The sequence below is a fragment of the Cyprinodon tularosa genome, unplaced genomic scaffold (genome assembly GCF_016077235.1).
Source record: "Cyprinodon tularosa strain WSP-4 unplaced genomic scaffold, ASM1607723v1 ctg719, whole genome shotgun sequence".
Taxonomy (NCBI): Eukaryota; Metazoa; Chordata; class Actinopteri; order Cyprinodontiformes; family Cyprinodontidae; genus Cyprinodon; species Cyprinodon tularosa.
In genome coordinates this window covers 273,053-287,500 of record NW_024039473.1, presented here as the reverse complement: position 1 = coordinate 287,500, position 14,448 = coordinate 273,053, and the positions used below count along the sequence as shown (strand labels likewise).

General features: G+C 40.1%; 1 protein-coding gene across 1 annotated transcript in view; it reads right to left on the bottom strand.

Moving 5' to 3' along the window:
- The window catches only part of si:ch1073-15f12.3 (laminin subunit beta-3), a 47,780-nt gene extending 33,568 nt beyond the window's left edge, over positions 1-14,212 (bottom strand). Inside the window, exons 1-9 of the mRNA XM_038269064.1 lie at positions 14,085-14,212; positions 13,960-13,993; positions 9,100-9,254; positions 1,892-2,006; positions 1,665-1,738; positions 1,395-1,583; positions 1,172-1,235; positions 900-1,090; positions 433-553 (exon numbers count right to left, since the gene is read on the bottom strand). Coding sequence (XP_038124992.1) covers positions 433-553; positions 900-1,090; positions 1,172-1,235; positions 1,395-1,583; positions 1,665-1,738; positions 1,892-2,006; positions 9,100-9,254; positions 13,960-13,984 — 934 coding nt within the window. The 5' untranslated portion in view covers positions 13,985-13,993; positions 14,085-14,212. The remainder of the gene's footprint in view (positions 1-432; positions 554-899; positions 1,091-1,171; positions 1,236-1,394; positions 1,584-1,664; positions 1,739-1,891; positions 2,007-9,099; positions 9,255-13,959; positions 13,994-14,084) is intronic.
- Between the last annotated feature and the right edge of the window lie 236 nt (positions 14,213-14,448).

Below are 14,448 nucleotides of genomic sequence, written 5' to 3'. Positions count from 1 at the left end.
AGAAATGTTTTACATTTAAACGTCTTCCCCAAGACTTGACATTCAATATGATTTTAGCGATTCATTCTAGCATAATGCCGACATTTACCCTAATGGTGCTTCACACCATACTTCTAAACTAACTCCCTAACATTAGGTGATGCTTCTCTTTAGATCTCAATGTCCACAAATCATGACAGAAAGAATATTTTACTACAAAGATTGACGTTTAAAAAGGAATTGTAGGGGACCAGCCAAGGACCCATCAAGGATGATGCATTAATGTCCTTACTGATGATATTCTATTCTATCATATTCTATTCTGCTAATGTTCTTCTGCATTAACTCAGGTATGTTTTCACATTTTTGTCAAGTGAGCCTTTTTTCCAACTCTGAAACTGAATCGGCTTTAGATGGCTCTGTGTAGCTTCTAGGATATGGGAGTAACTTTACGTCTGCAGGTGTGTGTGTTTCCCTCTTCCGCGGGTCGCCAAGGCAGGTCGTTGTAGAAGTCGGCACAGCGCTCACAGTTTACTCCAGCTGTGTTATGTTTACAGTCACATGTAGGATTCACCTGCCAAAGGATACAGATAAAGATCTGGAATCAACAAAGAAGGATTTCCATGCACTACGCTGCCTCCCAAAATTATAATATAGCCAAGCATTAACACCAACTGAGGATGAGGTTTATTCCTGTTAAAGGGGAGTTCTTCCTCTCCACTGTCGCTACAAGCATGCTTAGTGTGAGGGATTGCCTTAATGTCAGTGATTCGTTGCAATCAACTGGTTTTTCTTAGATAGAAAACTTGACTGTATGATCTGGTTGAACTGTAAAGTGACCTGAGATGACATGATGTGAATTGGAGCTATAGAAATAAACTGAATTAAAAGATAACAATAATGTACAACTGTTGTCAGACCTGTATGGTGTTGGAGTTTGGGTTAACATATTCCTCTGGCAGGCACTGGTCCGCGTGTCCATGGCACATGCAGGTGCCCATCACTCTCATTTCCTTTAGGGAGAAGAACTTACTGAGGGATCTGCCCGGTAAACGAGGCACATCCCCCAACTCAGTCAGCGTCAGGCGGAGTCCCGTGAAGCCGGACTTATCTGAGGACGGAGCAGTCAGTCAGCAGGCTGCATGCATCAGATGGGTGGTTTCAAGCTGTTAACAGCAGCGCACTCACATACCTTCTATTTTCTGGCTGTTAGACACCGGCGCAAAGGTGTACTGACGTAATGGGCTGAACTCAATCTGGAAAGAACAAGTAGAGCTGCTTTTATTCCATCCAAAATTCGGATCTAATTCTCCACAGCTTGCAAGCAGAGATGTACGTTAATATGCTTAGAAGGGCAGCTTTCTAAACCTCATATATTCACTGTTAGAGACTAAGTAACGGTCGGGGATGCTTACTGTTTCGTCTTGATATGGATTTATATGGGGTTGCAGCCTGGTGCAGTAAGTCTGGTCAAGACTCAGAGGAGAGGTGGTTTGGATCCCAGGAAAAGCTTGCTCACAGTTTTCAGCCAAGTAGAGAGCAGGCTGCCATGTCCGACCGTTGTCCAGTGTCCTCTCTATGACCATGGCTTTGGGGCGAGGACCCTGCAGAAAACAACACCCAGTGCTTCTATAAACCAACATCTAACAAAGCAGCTCGTGTCTAAAATTCAGTCTGAGTCAAACCTTGAAGCTGAGCACCAGGTTGTCAAGCTGGAACAAGTTATTGAGGTCCAACTGGATAGTGACTGGATTCACCCCTGCAAGAAGGAGGACAGAAATGTCCAAAGTGAATGGATAAACATGGCAGCTGAGTGTTTCGCAGACAGGCCGATCGGTAAGAAGTGGAAACATGTCGTTCTGTCTCTAAACTCATTCTTTAAAGTAATGTATCTATCTGTGGTTATTTTCACCTTTGCTGGACTGCCACCACCTGTCCGGTCCAGAGGTGGTGAGGATGTCTTGGATGGTGTGGGCGAGCTGACCATTGGGGTTCCTGGAGTCACATGGGCAGCATTTCATCCTCCGCTATGAGAGAAAATAAAAACAAATCCAAGGGTTCTGATGTGCTGCAGACATAAATGTTCAGGACTAAAGATGTTAGAGAAACTGAGTGTTTGGAAGGATCTGCCTGATATATTTTTTAGGTTTTACTCTCCACTGTCGCTACAAGCATGCTTAGTGTGAAGGATTGCTGAAGAGTCAATGAGTCGATGCAATCAGCTGGTTTTCCTTAGATAGAAAACTTTGAATCAATCTGACTGGATGATCTGGTGAACTGTAAAGTGCCCTGAGATGATGTGTTGTTAATTGGCGCTATGTAAAAAACTGAACTAAATTTATATGGTATTATATTTATTTAAAATTTCAGAAAATGGCAAAGCAATAAACAGCCTTTAATAATAAAAAAAAAAGCTGGCCTTGTTATAAATAAGAGCCATTTGTTCTTGTAAAAAGCGGCTAAAACTGCAAAGTAAAAGGGTGCAACGTTCTAGTGGCGGTGTAGGATGCTGTTTTTAAAACAACATGAAGCGTAACATTTCATTTAAACAGTTGCAGCCGTTTAATTACAGGAAAATGATGAAGTAACTCAACATCATCATGTTTGCTGCCCTGACAGCTGACCTAAATTGCTTATTTCACTCATTTGCGTAACTCTGCCCAGTTAGTAATTATCACTCATCTTATATCTCATATATATATATATACAGAGATGGGAAGTAACGAAGTACAAATACTTCGTTACTGTACTCAAGTAGATTTTTCTGATATTTTTACTTTACTTTACTACTTATTTTTATGGCGACTTTTTACTTCTACTCCTTACATTTTTACACAAATATCTGTACTTTCTACTCCTTACATTTTAAAAATTGGCTCGTTACTTTAGTTTTGAATCATTTCAATGGAGTTACCGTTATTATTTTTCACGTCATCAATACCAAATTCAATCTAATTGGATGGGAATCTACGTTGCATTGGCGCACCGCTACAAGATGAATCGACAGATTCGGCGGTATTCATTGGCGGCAAATCATTGCAGCTTGGTGGCGGTGGCGTTAGCATAGTAGCATGGACGACGAGATGATTGAAAATGAACACAACGGAGATCTAGTCCTATTGGCAGACATCCATTTAAAATGTAGGCAACGGCATGAAAAAAGTGGTTTCTACTTTTACTTTTATACTTTAAGTAAATTTACAAGCCTGTACTTTGTTACTTTTACTTGAGTAAAGAAGTTTAATCAGTACTTCCACTTTTACCAGAGTATTTTTTAACACAAGTATCTGTACTTTTACTCAAGTACGGAAAGTGAGTAGGCCTACTTTTGCCATCTCTGTATATATGCTACTTCTTTATAAGCAGTTATCACTGCTGTTTATATAATTCCATAGTTATGTTCCATAGTTCATGTTCTCATAGAAAAGGTTTTAAGTGTTGTCTTACACTCTCTGACTGAACTGTTAGTCCAGCTAAGTGACTCACATGGATAATAATTCTCCATCAGATTATCATGGTCACCTAGCGGAGCTTCTCCCGACACCAGAGTTGCCAGTGATGGGCGCTGCCCTGCCTTCCCCCTTCAGCCGCTGCAGAGTCACAGCTCCACGTTTCTGTTTGTGTTGCTTCAATATGCTGTGAATCTTCCGACTGTCTGTCTCGCTTTGAATATGAGGTCCTGATTACTGAGTTTATTACGAAAGTGAAGATGAGTTTGTCGCCTCTGGTTAGACCAACAAGAAGAGCAACTAAGAGCCTTTCTGGTCTTGAACTCTTGGTGATGCTAAATAATCTCTGCGTGAAGACGTCTCCCTGTTTTTGGTTGCAGGGGCAGCTTGACTTTAATATTAGAGATACATGAGAGAATATTTATGTTTGCAGTTTTTCCTGGAGGTGGATCTCCTCCTCACAGCTCTACTCTTCATTTCCTGGTTCTTTGTTAGCAGAAATCTGAAGGTGTGCATAAACACCACTGGTTTGCAGTCCAGATCATCCAGGTCTAAATTCTTAGGCCTGGGTTTGAATATAACATTTTTTCTAATAAGCAGATTTTTATTTTTCTTAATTGATCAATTATCTGTTTTTTTTTAGCATCCCTTTTATGTTTTATATTTCTTTAATCATTTAAAACTCTGTCCTCATAAATCATTTTAAGACATTTTAATAGAACATATTCTGCAGTCGATCTTCCTCATAGTGGCCACAATTCCCTGCAAGATGTTTTTTATGTTAAAGGAAATTGTTGATTTATGTGCAATTATTATTCTTGTTAATCTTTCCACGTTTCTACTCTTTTTCTTTTCCTAAAAAGAAAAAAACAAACAAATAATTTTCTTTCTGCATCATATTTTTTCTGCTATTCTGGTTTATTTATATGGACTATGCAATTCTTTGTTTAATTAGACGGATCGCAACCCTTTGTGTTACAGAGAACCAGCTGCTGCATGCGAGAGACCTGCTGCTGTTAGATCCGAGTGGAGCCCAAACTCATCTCTCTATCTTAACTTTTTTTATTTGAGAAAAATGAAAGTTTGGGTTGAGTTTCTGATGCCTTTCCTACACTAAAAAAATGGTAAGGTTGGAAGGAAATCTTAGGCAATAACTGCGCTTCCCCTGCTGAGCCTGTTATGGAATATTTCCTCACATCTTTGTAGATAATTGAGAATAGATGAAGTAGATGTAGGAGAGAGGGGTTTAGCTCAATGTTTAACTATGATGCAGAGGAAATGAAGTTTGCTAGGTTCATAATCCTTCTCAATTTGATCATACATTGCAAGTCCACTAGGTGGCGCTGTGTGTTTTTGATTGGAATGAAATGACTGTAGTGGAGCATCTAAAAATAAAGTGAATATCTGGCTGCTGACACCTGTTCATGAATGAAGGTGTTGCTCTAAGAATCTAACAAATGTTTTTGTTTTTAAATGCTGTACAGTTTCTACAGCATAATAACAATAAACCGTTTTTTTTATTATGGGTTTAATAAAACTACATTAGTCAACAATAAAGGCTATTTTCTATAAATCTACTTGTGAATTTCAACAGAAGTGAACTTTTATATTTTTATCTTCTCTGACGATGCACCACGTTCACACAAATACGATCACCATGTTTACATTCGATCACTGCTGCACTTTAAGAAATGCAAATGTCTTGAGAGCTGCTCAAAACAAAATTTAGTTTTGCATACACCCCCTGGATACAAAATGACCATAAAGTTTGTCTAAAAACACTTTTCAGATTTGTATTCCTCAGTCATCTCAAACGAAGCCTTATCTTATCTGGGGGATAAAGCCGCTCCCTATCAAACACACCGAGGTGTGCACATGTCACCGTCTCTAGCTCAGCTGCCCCTGAAGCATGACTCAATCTTTAAACTGAACTTTGAACTGCATGCAGGTAATAAGTGCTTCAACATGGAGCTTTTCTATCAGGGTTACGGCTCTCTGCCTTACAACATGTGCAAATACACAGTGTTTATAATGAGGTTGTGCCAAGTGTCTGCACAGACTAAATGTCCCTTTTGGTCCATATTTAGAGTGTAAAGTCTACAGTCGGCTAATTTTAGTTACAGAACCTTAAAAGAAAAATGGCTCAAGTTACATTTTAATCCATTTGAACTAGTGTATCATAAAAGGTGTAACATAGGGAAATGAAAATACTAAATGTGCAATAGATGATGATTAAACCAACATTTAAGATATTATTTGTATGTTTGTTTGTAATTGAATTGGAGAGTAAAAATGTTCTCACAACAGAGATTAGATATGTTTTCTTTAGATTACTAACACTATGTTGTTTAACATGTATTATATGGGTAAAGGTTAGAGGGGAAACTTATGGAGCCCCTCTGATGACATGGTCAAAAAAATTTTTAATTGTGGCCACGAAGTAGTATTTCGTGTGCACGAAATACTACTTAATAATATTAATATCATTCCTGGACAACTGGGTAAGCAAATCAAGCGCGCCTTAGAACTTAGAGAAGGCGCGCTTGATTTGCTTACCCAGTTGTCCAGGAATGATATTAATATTATTAAGAAGTATTTCGTGCGCACGTTAAACTTATTGCGTGGCCACGAAATACTACTTCGTGGCCACAACAAAAAATTTTTTTGACCATGTCATCAGAGGGGCTCCGTAGAAACTAGCTGTAGAGGCCAGAGAAAAAGACATATTTGGTTCATTGCGATTGTATTGTTAGATACATATGGTTGTTCTTCAGAGACATTAATTTGATTCACCAAATCCGGCAAAAATAAATACTAAACAAAATCAAACTATATATGTTAAAAAAACATTTCGTTCCACATTCATAACCCTGTTTTCTTTTTTATGACTTCAGGTGACTTACTTTTGGAACAAAAGGTGCAAAGAAGACCGATGGCGTGTTGAAGCAGACCTTCCAGGAAGACTTTTAATGCTTGCTGGGACAAGCACCACTTTGGCGTCATTTCTAGTACTCCACCTATTCTCTACTCATCCTTCAGTAGAATCTCATCCACAGTTTTGTTGGTTTGATCATGCCTCATAATCTCTCATATTAAAAAATGCATATTTAGTTGAGCTATCTGAGCTATCTCTATAGTTCTGCTGCTATAGGCTTAGACTGCTGGAGGACATAGGGACCCCTTTTTCATCATTCTGCTTCATTCTATCTCTATTCTCCCACTCTGCAGAATCTGTTAGTTCAATCTCTAACGTTCTGCTCTCTCTGCTTTTTCTCATAGTAGCTTCATCTGGTCTGTTCCTGTTTGGCTGTGACTCCATCCTGGAGAGAAATATCAGCTGTGCTGCTGCCATCAACACCTTTGTTTCTAGATGTTGGAGCTTGGCCTGTTTTCCAGTGTAGTCCTGTTTCTCTGACTGTGACTAACTGGATGTGCTCTCTTCATCCTCTGACATGGGAGCTGGCTCGGAGCTCGTCTGCCTGGCTGTGTGTTTCCTGGACGGGGCCGCCTGTGGAGCTGGTTGACAGTTGCCTTTTGTATCTATGCTTCTTTTTCTATGTCTGCTTCTGTCTCCTTGAACCCCAGTGGGCCTCAGCAGATGGCCGCTCACACTGAGCCTGGTTCTGCTGGAGGTTTCTTCCTGTTCAAAGGGAGTTTTTCCTCTCCACTGTCGCTACAAGAATGCTTAGTGTGAGGGATTGCTGAAGAGTTAATGAGTTGATGAAATCAATTGGTTTTTATTTAATCATCGCGTTAACTCTAAAGTTCCTTGAGATGACATGTGTTGTGAATTGGCGCTATAGAAATAAACTGAATAGAATAGTTCTGATGGGGATCAGGGGTTCAAGGCTTTTTAAAGATAAAATATGGGGCTAATATAACAAATTAACTCACATGTAATTTAATTAAAAGTAGAATAGACCTAAACCTATTAGAGATGCAAGACATAGGGGTGTGGGTTGGTCTGATCAAAACCACAAAACCCCCCAAAATGTAAAATTATCTGTTAATTTATGTGTGGAGAACATTCAGGTCTCACACTGCAAACATAGAAATCGGAATAAGTCATATTTTTGCCGACACCCAGAGTAACATCAGAAAACCTGCAAAGTTTTTCAAAGTCAATCATTTGAATCATTGTTATTTTAAGTAGACAGATGACTCAGCCCGACATAAAAACATTTATTATGTTTATTCAAACTAACATTTTTCAAACTGTCCTGTATAATAAATGATCTTTACCTTGATTCTGTTTAATCTTTGCTTTATTAGATCTAAAAAGTACTTCTGTTCTGTACTGTCCAATTATAACTGTACAAAATAGCTTTTTAATTCGATCAGGAAACACATGTACTTATTATTTAAATACTACACATTTATAAGAAAGAAGTAGACAGGGCAACAAAAAATAATACTGTGAAATTTGAGCGTCTCAACCATCTGGAATTTTTAATCTGTTTGCAAAAAAGGAAAAAAAAAGTTGCAGAGATCCAGTCAAAGAGCGGATCTAGCAGTTAGTAGATGAGGTGAAAATGATGGGATTTTTAACTATTTTGCAAGTCTTGCAAACTGCATGCCCTCTGCTCTGCTCTGGACAGTAACCCTAATTTCAAAACCAGCCCTTGGATGCAGTTTGGGATTGATTTTGCTGAGCCAACAGACAGTCCGATGGGAGACAGCAGAGCTTAGCCTAAAGTACAGTTTCATCATCATTCTCTGGCACAGAAATCAGACTATTTCACAACTGGAGGGCAGGTAATCTGACTCAAACCGTGATGTCCACGTGTCCACCATGTTTATCTGCCATTTCATCTGCCTACAGTAATTTCTTAGGGGGGTTAGCATGTCTAGATCTGTAGGTCTGTAGATCTGTAGACATAGAATATATTCAGATTGTTTCTGCTTCCAACATAATGCTCTAAGTGGTTTTGTGTCCTAATTCCTCTGATTAGGAGTACAGCTTTGAAACAAACAGAGGGGAAGAACCAATACCTTAAAGCAGGGGTCTTCAACGTTTTCCAGGCCAAGAACCCCCAAACTTATGGTGAGATGGAGCGGGGACCCCCTAAATATATATTGTATGAAATAGTGTTCTATCAAGCTGGTCCTATAGTCACTCTATTACAGATGGAGTAATGTAATGAAAGTAATCCCTCCCTGGGATTATTAAAGTATTTGTGATTCCTGGTTGACGGGACAGGTGTTGTGAATGAAACGGTGCCCAGCTTGAAAGAGCTCCTGTCTGTCGTATTGAGATTAGATCCCAGTTTTCTTTTTTTTCAAAAGAAATTCCTCTAATTTTTAAACCTGAATGCATCGTGTTTTTTTTTTCTAATTCAGATTTTATAGAAAAATGTAATTTTAAGATAAAATAAGTCAAAAATATATAAAATTCCAAAATTATGGAATCCTGGCCCCCATGTACATTTGGTCTAGAACCGCCACTGGCATTGATGACTGAAAGACATCTTCTGCCTCCATTTATCTGTTACTACAGTCTGTTGGATTCATGTTAATGTGGATTTAAATACATTTCAATTAGTGGAAAAAATTGCAGGGTGAATATTAAAAAAAAGTCTAATAAACCCCCATGCAGTACCTCTGGGGACCCCCTAGGGGTCGCGGACCCCCTGTTGAAGACCTCTGCCTTAAAGTTTTTGGGTCACATTACCTGCTGGTATGGAGTGCAGTAGACCTCTGAGCCAGTCAGGCCACAGGTGGAGGAGGCTTGGAGCTGGTCAGATCTGCCCAAGAGGAGGTCTTTGTTAGGTGGATAACACGCTCCAAGGGCGCAGTCATTCTGGGCTTCTGATATCGCAGTGAAAGCTGTCAGGAAGAAAGGCAGAACAAAGAGGAAATCTTTTTTAAAAAGCTGTTAAATTATGAATATAGCAGTGGAGCAAACTGACACTGAAATAGATTTAATCCTCCATATCAGTATTTCCTTTTAAAAACCAACACCAGAGCCATCTGGAGACTAAATCCCATGACTGATGTTCTTTAACTGTCATAAAGTCAGGAATTGACTCTTTGTCCTATTCTGTTTTTTTTTTTTTTTTGCAAATAAATCCCGTTACTGGGAGGATCTCATAGAGCTTACAGAGGGCTGCAACCTACTACTTAAGCCTCTTACCCACTGAAAATAGCAGGTTAACATGTGCTTTTCAAACATGGGTCAACTTGCTAACAATCAGCATTTGGCTTGCTTCCCATTGGCTAAAAGAGTTGGTCTAACCCAGGGGTGGGCAATTCCAGTTCCTGGGGGCCGCTATCCTGCAGCTTTTAGATCCATCCTTGGACCAACACACCTGAATCAAATAGCTGAGTTACCTCCTCAGTATGCAGTCTGTTCCTTCAGAGTCCTCTCAGTCATCTAAATATTTCATTAAGGTGTTTTGAACCACAGACACATCTAAAAGCTGCAGGATACCGGTCCTAGGGAACTGGAATTGCCCACCCCTGGTCTAACCCCTCCCTGGCATCTGCATGGCCTCTGTCCCCCCGCAAATGTGTGTCTGGTGACACACAGTGTGTCAGAGTCCCACCCTTGAATCAAGACAGAGAAATAAGCAGAGTAAAAAAAAAAATCCCCCACCAAGACGAAAGGAACGAAAACATGTCTGAACTGAGCATCATACATGACAGAGCAAAAAGGACCTCGCCCAAAATACCTGGTCACTACCTGATCCGTCCCGGAAGCATGATCGGTCCTGCGCATGCATTAACAGAATAATAAGATCCGGATCGCAGACAGACTAGGTAATAACGGTAGTAAAAATACTTATTTTTAGGGATGCAGGATATTGGGATTTTGGCCGATATCCGATATGCCGATATTTTAAACTGTTGTAGCCGATAACCGATATCGATACCGATGTTAAAGCTGGACAAAAATAAGTAGTCATTGAAAATAGCAGGTTTGTTATCCATTTCTGACACTTTGAAAAATAATATACTCAAATATATTTTCATATGCTGATATCAAATTGATTTTTTAAAACGCGGTATCGATCTATTTTACTTTCAAAATCTGGTGAAATTTCATCGTTCTGTTACAAACTCTCGCGATATTTTGCAATTTCTTGTGAGATTTTGTTAGTAAAAGAGATGGATACCGCGTCAATACATCAACATATAAAAATATGGCAACATTTGGTGAATTTTCGGGGGATTTCGTAGCATAACGATGACATATAGCAATATTTCATTAGTAAAAGAGATTGATATGGTGTTTTTAAATGGCAATATATCAGCATATGAAGATATTGGGATATTTTAATGGATCAATATTTTTTTCCCTCATCTTTAGAAGTTTTTAAGTCTGTAAAAAAGAAGTTTTTGAGGAAGAAGAAGTAGTAGTATTTATTTATTTTTTTTTTTTTAGACTTTAGAAACTCAGAAGCTGATCAAATATCGGGTTAAATATCGGTGGGGTGGCCGATGTCTGATATTCAGTTTTAAGGCCGATACCGATAGGGGGCCGATTATATCCTGCATCCCTACTTATTTTTATACTTAAAACATAAAAGAAAGCTAAACTACATTGTATAAAAAACATTTACGACTTTTCTGGAAGAAATGTATAAGTTTTACTGTCTCTCCATTGTATTGCGTGATGTCAACATCGGACATGCTAAGAGCAGTCACAGTAACATTTGAAAAGCTATTTAAGTTTTTTTTCCCCCCGTTTCTAGAATGTGCAATATTTATGCAAATACAAAAATATTCAAAAGGAACCCCTGTTAGAAAAAGACAAAAGAGTAAGAACGTTTTTTAAAAAGTATTACCTAACCGGAAGTTATTCTGTTCGCGCATGCGCAGGATGGATTATGTTTCTGGGACTGATCAGGTAGTGACAATGACATCATCACACTGGGTTAGCACTGATGATGTCACCATTGCAACAGAAATCAGGAAAGTAAACAATGGAGTGCAACATGGTAGGAAGCCAGGGCATAGTCAGTGTGTTTTTATTGTTTCTCTCTATTATCTGTCTGAATCCCTCTAACCAGAGCTGCTCCATGTTTATCGAATGTAAACACAGTTGTTTCTGCTTGTTAGATCAGAAGCGACTGGCACGGTGTGTTGACGTCCGTACGTTGTGTTCAATGGAATCACGTAATTTAGTGGGTCAACCCGGCTCCGTTGTTCCCACAGCATGGCGATCAGACCTGGATAGACACGTATCAGTGAGCTGTTCCCACTGCCAGTAAAAGCTGATTGTTCCCGCGTTTAAACACATTTTTCCTCCAGTGGGAAAGGGGTATTAGATGCTGATAGGTAGACTGACCACAAACGTTGACTGCCATCTTGCAGAAATCCCACACCGATGACAAGAAGGCCGGCGGTTAGTGTATTTTGATGGGTTGGTACATATCCTGGCTGACTGCTTTGGTAGGCTGGATCTTTCCTGGACGGGCTGGCCACCAGCGGCAGACCACACACCTTTCAATAATTGTCTCATCCAGCTGCAGCAGCTGTTCATGATGCTCAAAGGCACAGCAGCTCAGAAACTCTTCTTGAGTGGATTTTGACAACATTTTTGAGAATCTTGTTCATCTTCTTGCCTGTCTCCCTCAAGCTCACACTTTGTACTCTTTAGCTCCAAGATACAAGTCTCCTTGCTGGTTCACCACGTATCCCAGACTTCTCTGATGAGAAATCTCCTACCTTCGCACAGTTCCAGTCGACCTTTGCTGCCATCTCCATCTACCTGCTTCAAACTATTCAGGAAAGAAACTTCTCCCATGATCATCCTCTCTAATGTAGAAAGCAGCTCAATTCTATGCCATTATGAACTTACCACTCTTGCCCTTTGTCTTAAACTAATTATGATCTGCTTCCTTTTACTCCATTTCAGCTTTCCCTCTGAAACCGATCCGTGCCGAGCTTGGTTCTTCCGACCGTTACCACATCTCGCTCGCATGGTTCCTCGCCTCCTTTCGATACTACAGCTCTCAAGGCGGGAATTACGCAAAGTAAAATGAGGACGCCATAACATTAAGAAACTTATGTTCCTGGATTTTCAATGAGAGTCACTCTAATGATGCCATTCATAGTTAACAGGCTTGTAAGAGCTCCGTGTTGTGAACAGATCTGTGATTGGTTCGTACATATCCTGGCCGACTGCTTTGGTAGGCTGGATCTTTCCTGGACGGGCTGGCCACCAGCGAATTGCAAAGCCGGACACGCCAGAAAACCCGCAAAATGAGTCAGGTGACTGTAAATAGGAGATGATGCGGTCTGCTCAGAGAACCGAGCCACAGATGAACTGTGCTGATCCCTACTGTTGAACTAGCACCAGATTTAGCGCGGTTTGGTTTAGTCTGGCGCGGTCCAGTTCAGTTGCCCCATCTCGGTTACCGTGTCTAGTGAAAATGGGGCATTTGTTTTGTTTATAAATGTTTTAATTTCTCAGACTTTAAGAGTCCTGTATCTGATTGTCCACCCTACCCCCTAAATCACTATGTAGAGCAGGGACTATATAGTGGACTTTACAGTAAACTCGGTTAAAGGACCGTTCGGACAGATGATCACTTCTTTACGCTCCTCGTCACCTAACTGCAGGTAACCACACAATGCACGTGCATCTTTGCTATTTGTCACAACAAACTTTAAAATTAGAAGATATTGAACCTCTTAGCTTCACCATCGCTGTGTCTCCATATCCAGACAGTTTCTTGTGCTGAAACTGCAGTCAGAGCTGCCTAAAAAGCCACATTAAGAGTTTCCCTCTCGTTTTATTCAAGTCTTTCGCACATCAGCATCTGCTGATGTAATAACTGGCATCTGCTGTGCACTTAAAGCATAATATCCATCTCTGCTGAGCTGTGGGTAAACAGTTCACACTTAGGTCAGAGACAGGACAAATTTTAAAGGTAATGGGAGGGACCATACAAAAGGATCTAAGAGCTGCAGTGTCAGCATTAAAATACTGTAGGAAGGCAAGATATTAGAGTAAGAGCAAAGTATGGGGGTAAAGCAAAAAAACAGTGGAACCTCATTGGGGTCCACCAGCCAGGAGCCCACATTTAGCATCGATGCAGGACCACAGACCAGCCACAGACACAGACCAATGCAGGGCCCCACAGTGCCCCCACCTCGCCCATTCACTTATAATAGGAGGTTTTACTCAATGTGAATCTTCCCAGGTGCTCACAGGTCTCTGCCTGCCCCACTTCACCAACAGATGAGCCAGTCTGCAGCCAAACATCTCCTCATCTTTGAACTGATAATTACTGGTTTCCATAGCCCAATGTATTTATTACACTTGATCAGAGCAAACCTCTGGGATTAGCTTCTGGTTTCTAGCGCAGGAGACACAAATCGTCTAAACAGTTGTCCTAATTACTGTTATCAATGTGATCATTTTCTGGTTCAAACGTCTTATCTGTGATGAGATTTCACATTTTCATGTGCAACTGAAGATGGTTTGATTAAATAACTTGCTGTCTAACTAACAGGTTATATTAGAATTTGTAAGTCATCTCAACAACAAAAAAACAACCAACCAGCTAAAGAGAAATCTTACCAGCTAGAAGTACGAGGATTATCATACTGGATTCCTGCTGCATGGAAATCTGGAACAGATAATAGAGAATCATGAAAAAAGCAAGTAAAGGAAGTTTTGATGTATTTGGTAGATGTGGAGCTCACCTGGAAACTCGATCCCTGTAGGGTTAGTTTCTGCCCGTGTTGAACAATGCGCTGCTTTCTGACTGTTTTATACGCTGGCTCACCTGGGCAGGGTGAGACACAGTGTGTCAGAGTCCCACCCTTGACAACCGTTCCCTGCAGTCATGAATCAACACAGACACACGGAGTAAAAAAAAAAAAAAAAAAAAAAACCCACAAAGACGCAAGGAACGAAAACATGTCTGAACTGAGCATCACACATCACAGAGCAAAAGGACCTCGCCCAAAATACCTGCAGGAATGTAACTTTCCCCTCAGATTCCTGTCTTTGTTGGCTTTAAAGTACAAATTTTTACTAATTTTATTTTTATATTCGGACTTTTCC